This window comes from Manacus vitellinus, unplaced genomic scaffold (genome assembly GCF_001715985.3).
Source record: "Manacus vitellinus isolate BGI_N305 unplaced genomic scaffold, ASM171598v3 scaffold_67_pilon, whole genome shotgun sequence".
NCBI classification, from domain to species: Eukaryota; Metazoa; Chordata; class Aves; order Passeriformes; family Pipridae; genus Manacus; species Manacus vitellinus.
The window spans coordinates 2,453,992-2,472,110 of record NW_021940737.1 but is presented as its reverse complement, the minus strand read 5'-3'; the positions used below and the strand labels follow the sequence as shown (position 1 = coordinate 2,472,110).

Genomic DNA, 18,119 nt, shown 5'->3' with positions numbered 1-18,119 from the left:
AAAAGTCAAGAAAAGCAATTGCTTCTCCAAGTGTTTAACCTGTTACCTGCTTTGCTGTTCTGTTTCCCAGTTCATCAGCTATTTTCTGCCACCGTCGGGACTCCACTTCCTCTGGTGGATACTTCAAAAGCAACTGCTCAAGTTTTTTCTAAATCAACAGTGAAGAAGAATAAATACATTTTTCCTAGCAGAGGTATGGGCTGTCAAGAGGTAAGTATCTACAGACATGTGACCCTGAGCTCCCAAGTGCTACAAACATTGTCACACAATTTGCTTTTATGCTCATGTGTGTTATCCCAGCTACAAAATGAAAGAGTTTCCCATTACCTGTTCCTCTACAGTCCACAGCTGGTTAAAAGTTTCAGGTTTGGTCTCATCACAAAGTCGCCCTCTTATCATCTGCTCAAACACAGGATAGAAAATGGAATAAGTGTTTAGAGAAAGTGTGGTCAGGAGAAATGCATCTGAACCCTTCTCCTCCCTAAGTAAAACCAAACCCACACCAAATGAAGGCAGGAGAATTTGAAGTAAAATTTGCCTAAACCAAAGGTAAGTTCCTGGATTTGAGGACATGAATGACATACCAGCACCAATATGAACATCTGAGGTAACAGGTAAGATTATTCACATATGCATATTGAAAAAAAAACAAATTAAAATGACTACTCTGTAAATTTTTTTTCTTTCCTGTTTAATAACTACCTGGGGACGACTGTTGGTAGAACCTTCTGGACCATCACTTAAAGGCAAGACAGAGTATGACACAGACTCTCCATCCTTCTTGGGATCCAAAGGACTTTTTGGTCTTGCAGGTATACCTACTGTGAGCAACACAAAGAAAGAATTACTAAACCTCCCCACTGGCCATTTCCTCCTCGTGACATTCGCCCACTTTTCCATTACCTTTGTCAAAAATCAGCTTCACTCTCCTACTGTTACGTTTTCGGTTCTTGAATTCTCTCTCAAAGTTCCCAAGGCTAGTGGTGTATTGGTCCCAGGAGATCTCAGGGAGCTGAACGACTCTCTGAGGATATGGAAGACCCATATCAACCTGAAAAAAACACCAAGAATGCAGAGTGAAAAGCAATATTTAACAGCATTGCTCTACACCCAAACAAAAGCTACAAATACTGGAACGTTATGAAAACCCGACACTGCTTTTAGTTAACAGCAGGATTGGAAATCAGAGCTTTTGAAGTGCCATGCAGCACACAGGCTTTTTAAGGAGAAGGTTTCTTTCAAGAATAATACACAACAGTGCATATAAAATATGCAGCGGCACGGTCAATGATGGCTTATTGAGCAGACAACTTGAAGTGTGTATTCATAGCTGAAATCAGGTGTCTCCAACTTCAGTATCCTCTTACTGCCTATCTGCTTTTCATTAAACATGCCATTTGCTCAGGATCTGTGCCTTTCTTAACACAGGAGCCCATAAGATCCAGAGTTTTATCATCTGATAAATCACCTGAAATTCTCCCATCAAAGAAATCAATGTCTGTTTTACACTGATTTTCCTGTCTTACACCTAGAACAAAACTGTTATAAAGCTCACCTCTATAAATAAAGGTCAACTCTGTGACTATCATTCCTTTGGTTTTGAGACAGAAATACACCAGACACTTGTCTTCAGCAGTCCCCCATAAAATGACTATCAAATGCAACACTCTTACATCATGCACACTATGAACTCCTCTCAGAATTTAACACAAAGGCTACTACTGAAACCAAGGGGCTTCCAGGTCTCTACAACTCTAGGAAAAGAGCACCATAAAACACCCACTTCATTCCTCACTCAAATACAACATGTTGCTACCAGACTAGAAGGTCAAGTATTCAAGCTGAAAACATGTTTTCAGTATTCCTGTTACTACAGGGTTGTTTTTTTTTAAAGCTTCAAAACAAAATGTTTCCTTATCAAACTGAATTCTCCTCTCCCAGACAATATTCTGTTGTCTGTAACTCAGGTGTGTTTTCTAGTGTTCCTTTTGGGTTTAGGCTATGAACTACATTTCCTGTTCTTTAAGAAATACCCTAAAAAATTCACTCAAAGCACAACATTTCCTTTCTCAAATGAGAAAAATCAGGAGTTTTTGATCTGATACTTCCCAGTCGCCTGCAGATTTCAGGCTGTCTTAAAATACCTACATTACTTTTAAGAAATTTAAAAATCACATTTCTACGTACCCAAAAAAGGGAAAGAAAGTGTATCTAATAAAATCATTGAAGACCTATGTCTTACAGATCTAAGAAGAAATCAAAGGGCTATTGCTGCTCAGCAGATAAAGGACTTTAAACTCATATTTTTTATGCAAGTATACACCTATATTTATGCAAGAATACACCTATGCTCAGATTTCTACAGATGATGAATTACTAGTAATTAAAAAAAAAAAATTCCAAGTAAGACTTAGGAAAAGCCCATAGAAATACCTTCTTCTGGAGTCTTTCCACAAATCCAATAGGATCTTTCAGTGCTTCTCTCTGGTGTCTGCCTAAACTTTCAAGGTCTTGAACTGCTTGAGTCCGTTGAGCCTCGAGTACAGCAATCGTCTGTAACAGTCTCTGATAACTACAGAGACAAAGGAAAACATCTCACTGATTGGCCTTTCACAGACACCCCCCAGCTAAACACTGGCCATGGTTAGCTACTCCCAGATTTCACAGCTTATCTGAAACATTTCATTGACATTTTTACTGAATTATGTTAAAAATATATCAAATATGTTTGAAGTAGTAGGTGAAATAGAAACCCGTAAAGAAAAAAAATTCAGCTCTCCAGTGATGTCCTTTAAATGTAAATTCTGTACTAGCTAAAGCAATGTGGTGTCAGGGACAACCTCTATTCATATTCTCAACAAGCTTTGCTTACAAAGTTAAAAATACCACCCAAAAAATGACCTAATTTCTCTTCCACTTCACTATTAGCTTCCTTCTGCCCCAATAAAAATTACTCTACCACAGAACTTTAACATTTTGCTCAACTATGCACAGGCTGGACAGGAATGGTTTGGAAACTGTATCTCAGCATTTTGTAGAAGCCCCACCCTAGAGCAGAATAAAAGAATCATTTATGAAAGGTAACAATAAACCAAGGAATGAGCAATTTGCAAAATAAACACATAGAAAACAGATTCCTCTAAGAATACAGAAGCTGAATGAAAATGCTGGTGTCCCCTCAAACCTGCCATCCCAGATTCACACCATTTTGGCTATTTAACAGACACTTTTGAGCATCCCTGATGTGACTGTTGTACCTGCACCCCAAACTGGTTTGGATGAAGCTGACTCAGAGGCAGGAGATCACATATTTTAACACAGCCTTTAAAAAACAGTTACCTACATTTAATACCCTTTATTAGCTCTAAAGTTACAGCTGCCCATTTCTGACATTACCCATGGCCCCTGTTGTTGCAAATTATTATGTATCAACTTTTTTTCCAAGAAAAGGTTTTCTGACATTTAATATTACAACTGTAATTTGGTCCAGCACAAAATACAACCTAACACATACTAAAGTCAAGCAAGAGCTATTCACTGCTACAGTATTTCCTAAGTTTTCTTTCTGTTCCCTTATTGCTAAAGCCAAGACAAGCCCAGCACAGTGAATTCCATGTGCAGGGCAGAAAAGATCCAGAGGTTACTGAGCTAATGCAAGTTTTCCAGTGGACTGCACTAGTAATTGGGTAAGGGTGTAAGTGAAGTAAACAGCCTCAAGCCAAAATACGGGCTTTGTACCTTCAAAAATTTAAGTTTCTGCCTAGACTGCTGCCTCCCCATGAAAAAGGGTCATTTTCTTTCCACTCAAATGTAACATTTGAAAACATAAAATATAGCTATACTTTCTGAAGTTTAAAACTAAAATAATGAGCTGGTTTAAGAACAGTAGGACACAATTCTGTTGTAAATTTATTACTACTTATATGAAATAGGCCATTAATATATGAACTTGGACCACAGACAGCCTGTTTCCATCAGCAGGTGCCAAAACTCAGGTTAACACAGTCATGGTAACAGAGGCTCAGCAATGTGCACAAATTTGCATCTAAGAAAAAGGCAGGTATATATAAATATTATATATATATATATATATATATATAAAAATAATTTACTCTGAACAGAAAGAAATGAGTTTACATTTGGGGAGAAATAACAACAAAACAAGAACATTGAACTCCAGTGACTTCCCTCATTAAAACACTCGTGTGACCCCACTGGTCTTCATGGAAATAAGCAAAAATACAAGAATGTTGGGATCATTTAAAAACATGACACATGATGCTGATCTGTGGCTACAGAGCAGCAGGACAGTGAAATAATTCAAGAGAGAAAAGGGGTTTTTGAACAAACTGTTCCCACAGAAACATCTCCCAGTACTGTTTTATACCTCTGCTATGAAGTGGATTAACTTGGAGCTATTTCCTTTAACTTCCATGCTCAGTTTTTACAGATTAATATATTCTGAAGCCCTGGCATAAGACTGCAATTTTACCAGGCCATTATCAGAAGTACTGAAACACACAAAAATGTGCATTTTGGGGTCTCACACTGCCAAGGGAAAAAACTGAAAATACTACTCCTGAACCACTGCCCTGCCCTTTCAACTCCATCATGACTTTAGAGAGCACTCCATGGCTGTGTAGCTTAAGTTTCAAACCAATCCTGTTTTTACAGGTTTGTACAGGCTCTCTGGCCCTCCATGACTGTAATAAAGCCAAATATCTCTCTGAAAAAGCAGCAACACACACTCTGAGCACTTTTTTGAAGCCTCTGTCTGTTCTGGCCCCTTAGTCTCAAACATTAACATACTGTTTCTACACAAAACACACCGTGTAAATAATTTCCAGGACTGTTAAAAAAAAAAAAAAAGGGAAAAAAAGCCAGCTAACAATTTTACTACCCATCTTTCCAGGTCCTTTGTAAGTAAGCACAGTTCTGATTCAAACCATCTCCTGCAGTTGTGTTAAAATTCTCCAAATTTGAAAGGCTAATAAAGGTAAAGTAACCAGATCCTGCAAAACTGGCTCCACCTTTCAACGAGGCAAAGAGCAGCCAGCTCTAAATCATCCAGCTACATTTCCATCACTTGCTCTGAAAGGTCTCTCAGTAATTACCAATAAAAATTATCTCACATCCTTTGCCAAAACAAAACAAACTCGTACAACTAAATAACCTCACAGTCATGCCCCCTACACTGACTAAGTCACACTTTTCCTCAAGCTAAATAAATAAACAATAACTTGTTGGCACATAAAAATCCCGGGGCAGTTTTTCTTTGCAGGAAAACTTTCGCTCTAGAGAATGGAATTCTTGTGTTTCCACAATCCCAGTATTGAAACACTCTTGCAATTTTACTTAAATTATGTTAATTGCCAGGAATCTTCTGGATGAACACTTGAATCATTCAGTATAGTACAGAAACAGCTCCGGTAACTCTGTGCTGAAAAACCTTGATTAACGTGGCTTTTTGAGGGACTGACATTTAAAGAAAGAAAGTTACTTCTTACAGATTGATAATGATCAGCAGGAATTCCTGCTGCTCCCGTTTTTCTTTGGCAGTGATAAATATTCCACTCTTTCGGATTGCTCCATGAAATAACTATCACAGAGCAGAGCCAGATTTCTGCCAGTCCTGCCACCAGCAATTCCTTATTCCCCTGTTCATCTCCATGCCCCTTATTCCAGCAGTGAGTTGGGGCACAGCAACCTTCTCCCTTGCCGGTGACAAAGCTTGAGAACAGCGAGGCATGTTTCTTAAATTTACTCATTTTTTATACTAAATGACTGGCCATCAGCCTGTAAAAGGGGCCACGTCATTCAGCATTTTTAAATAAATTACTTTCATTATTACAGTAAGGGTCATTCAAGTCACAGAAGCCAGTCCCTCCCTGCTTTCTGAAGGTTTCCTTTCCCTTGAAGAGAAGACTCTACTGTACTTTAAACCTTAATCAAATGAGTGAGATGAGAAACTGATACTACAAAATGAAGATTTCTAACTTTTAGGTAGCTAATTTAAATCAGTGGCTGGCATAAAGTGGCTGTTGATTACATTCACACCAAGAAAAAAAAAATCAAAATCAATTCAAAACCAATATCAAAAGACAAACTCACTTAAAATTACTTTATCAACTTACTTGCCTCACATCATTTAGTACCTTGCAAAGAAAAGTACTTTGATGCCTAAATAAAAAGAAGTGATTTATCCTCTTGACTTATAAAATGCTGTGCAGCTGGTGGTCACCAATTCCCACTCCTAAAACTAACTGCACTTCTACAGTTATACAGTTCACACTATGCTAAGATGTGTAGTATCACCAATTTGAGGGCTTTGACAGTAAAAATACATGTACCACAATTTAGAAATAGTGATTAGTTCCTGTGCAGGTAGGAACTGTTTTACATGAAGGAGTATACATGCCTCATAATAAAACATGGCTAAAATATACGTAGAAAAAACCTTGTAAATTCGTATTTCCAAGAGCTGTGACACCAAACCCGTCTGTATCAGTCACATCTGAGCAAGTCTTTGTTTCACTGCCATCTGCTGGCACTCCAGCAAAGTACAGATTACAGCCTGCTCTCCAACACCCAAGTCATTTATTACTCTGGATTTTGGTTTAATAACAGCAATTCAGGGAAAAAAAATCCCTTATTGGATCTTAAGACAAGAAAGTATTGGATATTAAACATAATACTGTAAATTACTGTAGGAAAAGGGAAACATTAATTGCATTTAGAATTTCCAAGTTACCCAAGGCAGCTGTAGTTGGAGGGACTGGCTCCCTGGAGAAATGTGGGGAGTCAGATCAAACACAACCCTGTCATTTCAAAGCAGCAAGTGGGGATTTTTGTTTGGGTTTTGTTTGTGCCCACAAATAACAGAAAATGCTCTCAGCTTTTAAGGTTGGTCTGAAGTCTTTGCCAGTGTGACAGTACAGTAATTTTGACATGAAATTTTCTTGCAAATTATTCTGCTACTCATTCAAGATTTAAAAAAATCTCTAATTTCACTGTGGAAAGGGGCTGGGATTCAGTGCTGGACTCGGAGGATGCAGAGTGGCCCTTCTTTGATCTCCCTTCAGAAACAGAGCAGAGTTTAAGGGCATAATCAATAACAGTAATGCACACATCGACCCCTGGGAGGACTCAGAAAAGCACCTTTGCCTGGAGAAAGCAGCATATGGCAGGGTTTTACTTACCTAAAGCTCAGACACTGACCAAGATAATCTACTTACAGCCATTTCTACAACTCATCACGGAATTGCTTCCTACTCTGGCTTAACCTCCTTACACACTCTGTCATTTACTGCACTTTCACTGCCCATATTTAGTATTTGTGCTTCAGACCTTTTAAAATACTTCAAAGGTAAGTAAATAATTAAACTGCACCTCCATTTTATACATTAAACGACTGAAGTATACATTAGATGGCTTCTCCAAGGAACAGAACACAAATCACTATTTCTGACTGCTATCCTCACACCTATTTAAAACAAAAATAGAACTGAGTCAAAAAGCACATTTTTCTAAAGGACATTTTTAAGAAACCAACAAATCCTAAAGTAAAACAAAAAATTCCACTGCAGTGTTTCATCTGGATGCAAAAGAACTGTTTTCCACTCCAATTTTTGCCTGCCTTCTAACTTTCACAGCTTCAGACTTCATAGTTCAAGCCTCTGAACAGTATTTCACTGGTTATGAGCCCGTGATGTCTCCTTCTTTCCTAAATTCCTAACTCTTCCCCACAAACAGAACACCCACTCACAAATTTCTATGGGCTTCATTCTTGGCAAGAGCTGTCCAACACACTCAGCAGGATTTACTATCAGCTGTACAAAAGTACCTTCATCAAATATCCACATTTCCAGCAAGTTTTCAGAATTTTTAGTAGCAATTAGGTCTCTGTGCCTCTAAGCAAACATGGAACTTGTTTCAGTCTTGTCAACAAAACAGCATCCAACAGTCCTCCCTCAGTTTTTATAATACAGCCTTTTGATCTTCCCCTGACAGCACTTTCCAAAGTATTTGTCTGCAGGGAAAAAGAAACAGGTCCCTGTCATTCCTCTGTTTTCAAGGCTTGGATGTACATGAGATAATGGCAGTAAAACTGTTTCCTTCCCAAGGGGCACAGACAGACTGACTGACAGCACATCCTGGACTTCTCCTCCCCTCTCATCATCTCTAATGGGAATGGTCCCAATTCCTTTGCAGAGGGAATACACCACACAGATTCCTCCAGAACATACACTTAGATATTCCTCTCCAAAAAGATGGTGGGGAAAGCAACCCCTCAGAAGGGGCTTCTGACCCAACTGTACAGAAATCCTCTGATAAAAAGGAATCAGAGACAGTTCACAACACTGATCATCGAACTCCTTCAGCTCACTCTACATCAGCTTTTGCAGGTTCTCATCCAAGGAAGACACACACGTGCCCAATTATTTAGGTGCATATTCTTGCCACAGGAACAAATTAACATGTTCCCCTCAAGTAACTGAATGACAAGATTATGCACAACCATGAGTAGATGAATGTTCTAACAGCAATACAAAGCATCATTCACTCAACATTCTTTGGTTAAAAAATGGGAAGAAAAGTTAGAAACAAGGAAGAAAATTAGTAAATGTGTATTTTTATTACTAGTCACTATAATAAACCATGGACACAGCTGGTCCTTGGTTCGGGAAGCATAAAACTTTCAAAGGCTGTTAGAGAAAACAACAGCAATATTTTCACCTTGAACTATCCAAAGCGAAATAAAGGTGTGCAATCATCAAAAATTACAAACCACCTGGTTATTCCTGCCACCAACAAAGTTCAAAGGAAACCAAAAAGGAGGATATTTCCTACTGAAGCCAGTAATGGGGTAATTTCAAGCTGGTTTAGTTAAAAACTGGCAAGTAAAGGCACACACATTCTCACAGCACAGGGCACAAACAGCATCTTCTCATTTTCGTGGTGGCCTTGTTATGCTTATTAATATTTTAGTGAACCACTTGTCCACCCCTTCCAAACAGGGAATTATGGTGACATAATTTATTCCTCATGCCACCACACGTGCTTTACACTGATATAACTGGTATAACCACATTTTACTGCTCCTTTAAGTGTTCCTTATGTGTGTGGCCAAAACCAGAGCCAGAGCTTTACTCTCCACACAGCAGTGCTGGGTCAATACATTACTGCCCCATCTTTTCTTAGTGTTGTCTCCGTTTTCTTTTTTTCAATCAGGACCAAGAATTTCCACTTGGTTCCGATATCTGTTCTTGCATTTGATATTTGTTGCATTGCATGATTGCATTGCATCTGATACTTGTTTCCAACTGGTATTTCCTACACCTCAAAACCATTTTTATTATTTACTGATACTTAATTTTCTGTTTTAGATGAATTTACTATTAAGGAGCCTTAGAAATGGTAAGTATTTCCAAATTAAATTTTTACATTCTTCTGCATTAAAATTGTAATTTTGGGGGTGGTGGTAGTAGGGGTTTTTTTTAATAATTGTGTATTTTCTGCTTCTGTGATTTTTGATCCAAGTGGGAACGACAAGTGAATTCCTGTGTGTCCTCCAAAAACTGTCAGCTTGAAAAGGGCAGAGACCAGGAGCACTGTCTCCAGGAGAGAAAGCCAGCAGAATGCAACTGTTACTCCTCCCATTCCACAATCAATCCATCAGCCCACACACCCAGAGGTGCTGCACCAAGGCAGCCAAGAGGGAAAAGCATCCCTGTGCTGGAGAGTTCCCAGGGCTGGATTGCTGCAGTGGGGGACTCTGGGAGGTGGGACAGGCACAAAACCAGGCAAAGCAGGAGAGAATTCCAGGGGTAATGGACACAAATGCAAGAGAAATCAAGCTTTGCTTTCCACTTTAAGTGAGGACTGCAGGGTCTGCTGGTGCTGTTCCCCAGCATTGGGGTTGGCAACACGGTCACTGTGTTCAGAGAAACAAAAACCCATCTGACAAATGCACTTGACATTTAAAGGCTCCCAGAGTGTGCCCATCAGCAGGCAGGGAAAAGCTGAGGCAGCACATGCCCAAGGTATTATCTCTTGCAAAGTAACAGCTCTGGTGTTTATTGAACAGTTTATGTGATTATAAGACATGATTCTGTGATTACACAATACTCCTAAGCTAAACCTCAATCTACAGTCCTGCAAAAAATTTGTGTCACATAACTTTTCCATTGACAAGTCTTTATAGACAGAAATTATTTTATGGAACCTGATAAAGTATTGTTGGCAGTAAAAAAAAATCTCAGGATACTTCATATTTTAAGCTGCAGTAGAATATGAGGATTTCAACAATAAATGTGGTCACATGCCTGTTACAATATCACATTTTAATAACACAATTACCTGCAAAACCAAACTGGAGTCGATCAGAAACTCATATTACAAGTTTCTAATTGATTTCCATTACATTTCTATTTTGCAGATCAAGCAGCTGCAGCATCCAACTTCTACGTGACTTTACTTAAAGACACTTTTATTTTTTGTTCCTTACTTAAAACACAGACCAATCTACCAAACTAGAAAGTACTGTCTGAAAAAACACCAATTTTCCATATGTTTTAGTTTTACAGAAATAGGGAGTTTAAGAAAAATATCACTGTAAGCCACACCACTTCTGTGAAACAAAGGATGAATTAAAACACACTGTAATCTAATACATATGGCATATATGCATTTTTTACCTATTAACTTCTATTTTTCTTCACCACTGAAAATGTACACTCATCAATTCTTCTGTATTGATGTTACAGTCTATAAATTAATCAGAGGTATTAAATCTAGTACGAAAAGTATTCACTTGATTTACACCTTTTCTTCCTTAAGATGAAAAAAGTCAGAAACAAAGTCCCCACAGACTAAAATTGTATGTCTCAGGAAAATGAAGAATTAGTTGTTCAAAGCTCCATGACATGGTTACAAAGGAATGTCAGGAGTATCTGATTTATCTGGACATTGACATAAATCCCTACTGTGTGAACAATTTTACCTTAATTCTGAGACATATAGCTGATATATGAGGATAATTCACAAAATTGATCTAATATTATTATTATTATTAGCCAATATATATGAAGAGAGACACGGATACTTTGTCTTTTCCACTTAAGGAAAAAACGTGGTGCAGGTAAAATGAGAAGATTAGAGAACTGGAAATTTAGGAATAGGATTACATAACAGTTACACCTCAGGAATATTCTGTTTAAGGCAGTTCTTGAATAACTGGTACTGCAAGGGACTAGTCTGACAATAGTCAAGTGCAGTCAGATGAACTTTTATGCAGAATTGTTTAATCTGATTCTTCAGGAGAAAATCTGTGAGTGAACAAAATACCAAACCTATACCACAGGAAACCTCACAAACGTTTCTTTTCTCCCATTTATACAGTATTAAAAGTGGATCACAAGAGAAACAGCATTCCTGTGAATTGTCAAGTGTATATTAAATGTGACTGTATGATCCTACAGGGTCCTCTGTCTTTCCAAGGTCTCTGCAACAACACAACCCATCACAGGGAAGAATTCACAAGACTGGCTTTTCAGAGGTGTATTAAAATCTTCCATTTAATCTGTCTTCATTTTAAATGCCAGTGCAGCTATTATGATTTTAAATACTATCAAGTAATAAAGAGACATGAAAATACCCATCTACTGAGCAAACACAAGGTCTTAACTCCTGCAATTAAATGCCTGTAGCCAACTGCTTGTATCTAATTCTTGTGTTTTATTGATCTCACCCACAGATCTAAGTGGTTCCTGTAAGGCCAACTGCACTTCACAGAATCTCAGAAATGCACTGTATAACACATTATATGGAGGTGAAAACTCAATTCCTCAATTACATTTTCATCTAGAACCCAGAGCTAAAAGTCAAATTGAGATTTTGAGATTTCTCCCCTTGTGCAACCTAATAGCTGCCAAGCATTGCAAATCTCCAAAGCAAGTAGAGAGGAAGAAGGAAAAAAAAAAAAAAGAAAGAAAAAAAGGCACTAAATGAAACATTGGGCAAAGGGGAAAAAGTACTGAGAATAAAACAGTGAACAAGATAGAAAATTAAAGTAAGCTACTGCAGAATGAGAAAGAATTACACTATAAAAAGATACAGCAAAGAGATATGAGAAACTCCTGAGGAAAGACATATGCAAAATACTGAGCACAGCATATAAAATTCAGCAGTGTAAGAAGATTTAAATCTACAAGTTCAGTCTTGATGAAAGCATCTCAAGAGAAAATGCAAACGGTTCTGAGCCAGAACACAGAAGCAAAATTCTCAAATATGCACCAAACCATATTTTTCTGAGAGGAATTACAATACACAAAAATTCCAATTATGTGTGTAGCAACAGAAAAATTAACATTAGCAATACTTTACAACTACACAACCCCCCAGATCAGTCTGTTATTATCTACAAGAATGTCTGTGTTGTGGTAAAATTTCTGTTTAGAGATCTCATATCTGTCTTTGTAGGAGAGATCTATTTTAATAGAGAGGTTGTGGGAACATCCATCATTTCAGCCTTCTCTCTGAATAATAATATTCTGTAATCTGTGATGATTATTTTTCCCATTATATAATCCAGTTTTCCCAGAAATATTAATGCATGAATGTTGTTCAAACACGTCAGGATTCAAAAAGCAACAAAACTCATACAGAAATACTACAATATACACTTAGTTGTTCTCCTTGTAGCAAGTCTTATCAACAGCTCTTGAAGGTTTTGGGATATTCATATTTTATCAAGTCACAATAATTTCTTGGAGAGTGCAAACAGCTGTATGAATATGCATGTCATCAAGCCACGTAATGTAACAAGGAATAATGTAAGTTTGCAGCTATATCAAATTGCTTCTATGACACACAGGAATATAGATTTTTTTTTTTCTTCTGTGGCAACATTCAAAGCCTTCTTGGAGCTAGACAAGATGCTAATGTCTCTCTGAGTTGGCTTTTAAGAGAGAAGAGAGATATAAAGCAGAGGAAAAAATCAACCATTGTAACCCCAAACTGATGAAGGCCAGGAAGAGCAAAGCTGTGCAGCACCTGAAGCTCTGATGAACAGAACAGCAGCAATACTCTGCTCAGCCAGAAACACCCCAGGCAAAGGGAAGAGCCTTTGCCTTGAGCTAAACCTACATTAACAGCACGGAAACCTGGAATTCTCTGCATCTGCCTCATTCTGCTAAAACTGCCTGATGTGACCTCTGCAATTTTTTTCCTAATAAATTCAAAAAATCCCCCGTTGCTCCTGGATCTGCGTGCTAACATCAGAGACAGTCATATTACACACAGACATTAAAGCATCCAAAGAAGTCAAAAGACAACAGTCCATTTTTCCCATTTACAATTTAGGGAACAATAATCTGTTTTCTATCTACCAGGGAAAGTGTCCACTTTGGACTGATGGCTGAAGCTGCAGATATTTGATCGTTATTTTGAAATCCTAGTTTGTCTAAACCATGCTCAAATTCCAAATTTTCTGATTAAAATGATTTATTCAGATCCAAGACCGAACAAGATTTCATTATAAAAATCATGCAACTCTAATATCAAAAACCCCAGTCATGCTGGATTAAACAATCATCTGTGCCTTGTGCCCCATATCCACAGGAACTGTGCTGGGATCATTTACAGAAACTACCACCAGTGGCTCAACTCTTCACATGAAGCAAACTGAAGATCATCTGCATTATATAATAATAATTTGAACACGTCTATATTTACATTTAACGAATATAAGTAGCAATGTAGACATAATTTACTCTGGATAAAGTTTTGGAATTGCTGCATTTGATCAATTAATCTTCCTTAACACAATAATGATGACTCTTTCTCACGACACTCTCAAGAAAGTCTCCAACCTTAAATTCTATGTACAGCAGAATGCTAATTGCATAAGCTGTATCTGCAGTGCCTATTGCATAAATATTGCTGATAAATCACTGAAATCTAATTAAAAGTTATTATACCTTTGGTTTTATCTTTCCAGCTAGTTTTTAAGAGAAAAGAGATAACAGATGCATTTTTAAACAAAACAAAAACCTCCCCCCAAAAAAACCAAGTTCTGGCTTAAGAATTACTATTGCTAGAAATGTATAAACCACATTGCTGTACCATACTGCATATTAAATAGAGTTTAATTTCGTTTGAGGTAGAAACAAGGAAGAAAAATGAAGACTGAAGAGCACGAAAATTATAAAGCACTGAAATTTTTGTGGAAGGACTTTAAATACTTAATGATTTATATATATATTTTTGGTAAGAAACAAAAGCAGAATTCATGGTTACCATAGTTACACATACTCTTTGTTGTGTTTCAATGCCACATGATCTGATTCAAAGTAATACACATCAGGCTCTTCCTCATCCTCCTCTGCAGTGTGGATGTTGGCACTCTCTTTGGCAGATGGAACATATCCAGCAACAAGCCTAGTCTCAGAAAGTGGCTTTCTTAGTCCATCACTCCCATGATCCCCCGTATTACAATTCCTCTCTTTTTCATTCTGTTTAATTTCTTCGGACTTTTTGGGAGATCCATTGATATTATTATTATTATTAATAGCTACAGGGACACTCTTTTCAGTAGGACTAAGATTATTCTCCTCGACCTGTCCGTTTTCTCTACAGGGGGAGTTATTTTTAGTGGGGCTGCTTCTGGCAGGGGCAGCCCTTCGTGGGGAAGTTCTCAGCGTGTATCTGTGTTCTTGGAGTTCCAACATCGACGTCACCGGGGCTGGGACACAGTTCAGCACTGAAGGATGTGGTTCAGGTTCCCCTGAGATTGATGCACTGTCATGCTGAGCACTGGGGTTGCTATTGGTGTTTTCAGCACACTGTTCCTTAGAGGCACTACTATCTCCTACAACATCCACCTCCTCCTCCGAATCCCTTAACAAAGATGGCTGGAGTTCAGAAAAGGACCCTGGAGCTGGCTCGTATGCCTGACTACCACGCTCCTCAGGCGAGCAGTCATTGATTATTTTGTGGTCCTCTAACTTTACCTGTTCTTGGGAGTTTGTGCAAGGCACATAATGGTCTACAACGCTGTCCTCTTTGCTGTTGTTGAGCAACAACGAAGAAGGGGCAAATGAGTTTCCATTTTCTGCTACTGTTTTGTCCTTGGGCGGGCGGGAACCAGCACTGTTCTGCTTCGCGCTCCCGTCAAGCTGACAGTCATCACAGTTCAGAGAATTGGAGTCTCTCTCACCAACTCCATTGACAGTCTGATAACCTGCAACCTCTTCGACGACTGCAGAGTTATTAAACCCTTCTGCACAGACATTCACCTTTTTAACTTCCCTTTTCTCACAATCATCCAGTAGAAGACACCGGCAAGCTCGCTTAGTCCCCGCGGGGGCCGCGTCATTGTCCGACACCAAGCTCTTGTGCTCCAATGACTCCTTCTCTGCTTTGGGAGGCAAGTCTTCCTCGGAGCTGTTGGGTGCCTCGGAGCGCAGGCAGCGCTTAATTCTCTTCAGGACCGGTGAGACAGGCTCTGCTGGCTTTTTATCGCTGTTTTCCACAGTCTGTTTGTCAACATTATCCTTCTCCGAAGCAGACAGCCCTCTCTTCCTGGGGCTCACCCACGATTCCCGAGCGCTCTGCTGTTTCAGATCAGTAGTTCTCCCCCCGTTGCTGCCCTTCTGAGTTTGCACAGACTCTGGCCTCTTCTTTGGTGACCTGGATCGGATCTGAGGATGGGGTGAAACCTCCTCTGGGTGAGCGATACTCCGGTTCCTTAATGTTCTGCCACAAAAGTTTTCATCCAAACCATTTAAACCCACTGTAGATCTTGTCACACGAGTAGATCGAGAAGCAGCCATACTATGGCGAGTCCCCTAAAGTATGTTCATCCTGATCCACTCATGGGGAAACCTTCAACAAAATGGAAATAAAATAGTCAGAAAAAATACTTAAAAATCACCTCTGGACACGGCAAATCTAAAGAATATTTTGGCACAAATGTACCAGTGTAAAACTGAGCAAGCCCATGCAACATACTCACACCACTTCTTCCTGTGCTGTTTCTTTAGGTCAGTAAAAAGTTTTCCATCTCAGCTACAATGTAGCTGACTTGGTATTTGTGGTTGTTCTGGCTTTGGTACTTGTGTGGGAATGTTGTTCATATTTATGCCTTATGCAAGGCTGGAATGTTCCACTTGGGCTCGGTTACTAAAATATACTGGGTTTATGTATTGTACCTATGTTATAATGTACTGGTATTATTGTCTGTTCAAGTAAGAGGTATGAGATTGCATTCTTAATATCCCACTGTTTCCAGCTACATGGTTTCACACACTGAGAAGTAAACCATTAAAATCACATTTGCTTGCTCATTTGTTGCTTAAAGCAAAACCCAATCACTTATTAATGAGAACTGCAATTCTAATTTAACAGGGAATTAGAAAAATAGAGCACACACCAGTAAAAAAATACTTACAGTCATTAAGAGTAAAAATGAAATAAAACAACATTTCTGAATCAGAATCATACAATCATTCCACTTGACTCTGGGAGGCAACCCTGTCCAACCTCCTGTCCAAATGAACATCAGGACTGAATTCAGATGTAGGGACAAGGGACACTGTCCACCAGTTGGGTCTTGAAAAAGCACAGATATTCCACAGCTTCTCCAAGCAATTTGTGCCAGTGTTTGTCTTTATAATGAAAATATTTTTTCTTATCCTCAGGTGTATTTTTGCATCACTTACACCAAAAAGCCTGGCTCTCTCAGCAATCTCCTATGAGGGACCAGGTGGTTTCCCAAGTCTCCTCCCCTTTTAAACTTCCCATGAGATGAATCATCACCGACATCAGATTTAAGTAAATTCAAACTCAAAGGTGAGTTTCAAACATCCCATTAGAGGGTGTCTGTATTTCACATTTCAGGGTGAAATGTGAGAGTACTCGACAACCTCAAAATAACATTTTTAAGAGAGATCAGTTCAGTCTTACCCTTCTATTCATTTAGTCTTTAAAAATTCAATGTGTCAAACTGCACATCACCACAGACCTGTCACAACAGCCATGCTAATGAACAGATTCACATTTGTGCATAATGGCCTTCCCTTCTTCATCTACCAAATCCCAGGTTATACAGACCTGTTCAACCGACACGTGATGTGAAGACTTAAAATTTTAAATATGGAATCAAACCTTTCCCAAGTTACTTAGAAAGGCTGAAAACGACAAAGGGAGAAAATTGTTTCAAGAGGTGTTTTTCATGTTCAGCAAAGAAGGTAAAAAAGGAACATAAATTCTCACCAATCTACTATTTAAGTGTCAAATGGTCCTGGCACAGAAAGGAGAGAACAGCACAAGACCAGCACACTCTTAACCAATACACCTCAAATCAATACCAATAAAATAAACTAAACCAAATTCAAATGCATGCTTTGATCAGTAATTACTCCTGCACTCAACAGACATTAGAAACCATGTGTAAGAATAAATCTTTACTGACTTGTTGGTATGTGACTTTCTAAAGAAACAGACCTTACATGACAAGATAAAAAGTTATTGTTGACTTAGTACAAGTGTAAAAAACTTACCATTGCAAAGCTAGAAGAAATATAAACTTCTGGCATTTCATAGAGCAGACTCTGTGCCACTGAAATAATATCAATCACCATTGCTGATATCCATGGCGTGATCCAAGTGCTTTACTAGTTTATGCCATCACATTAACAAGACTTTGAAAACTGTTGAGAAAAAGATAAAGATATCAATAAAACACTTAAATCATTGCAAATGAAAAATGCAACAGGGCACGTAAACAGTAAAAGCTTTTTTAAGAAGAAATTACCAATTTTAGAAGCGTCCTACCTAAAGAAAGAATGGGAAATACTAATTTAGGTTTCAAATGTAAAACATCTTTCTTGGTAGTTTCTAAGTGATTCTCTGTATCACACACTAAACGTGTAAGCAAATGAACAGTCATGTGTTCAAACCTCAGAAGATATTTGAAGAGACACAAGAAAACAAGCAGTGAAAGGTATTACAACTAATGAGTTATGAAATGCATTGTCAAATGTATTTTATAATTAGATACACAGTGAAAAACAATTATTCCTGCTCTTTAATTTTAATTAACTGAGCAGAACTCTGAA

General features: G+C 38.4%; 1 protein-coding gene across 2 annotated transcripts in view; it reads right to left on the bottom strand.

Annotated features, from left to right (window-relative positions):
• The window catches only part of ZZZ3 (zinc finger ZZ-type containing 3), a 31,046-nt gene extending 13,337 nt beyond the window's left edge, over positions 1-17,709 (bottom strand). Inside the window, exons 1-7 of one of the 2 annotated variants that reach the window (XM_008925947.3) lie at positions 17,562-17,709; positions 14,314-15,885; positions 2,434-2,572; positions 904-1,051; positions 703-821; positions 328-399; positions 47-148 (exon numbers count right to left, since the gene is read on the bottom strand). In XM_008925947.3, coding sequence (XP_008924195.3) covers positions 47-148; positions 328-399; positions 703-821; positions 904-1,051; positions 2,434-2,572; positions 14,314-15,833 — 2,100 coding nt within the window. In that variant the 5' untranslated portion in view covers positions 15,834-15,885; positions 17,562-17,709. The remainder of the gene's footprint in view (positions 1-46; positions 149-327; positions 400-702; positions 822-903; positions 1,052-2,433; positions 2,573-14,313; positions 15,886-17,561) is intronic. The other variant, XM_018083766.3, reaches the window with a different exon arrangement.
• Positions 17,710-18,119: the final 410 nt, after the last annotated feature.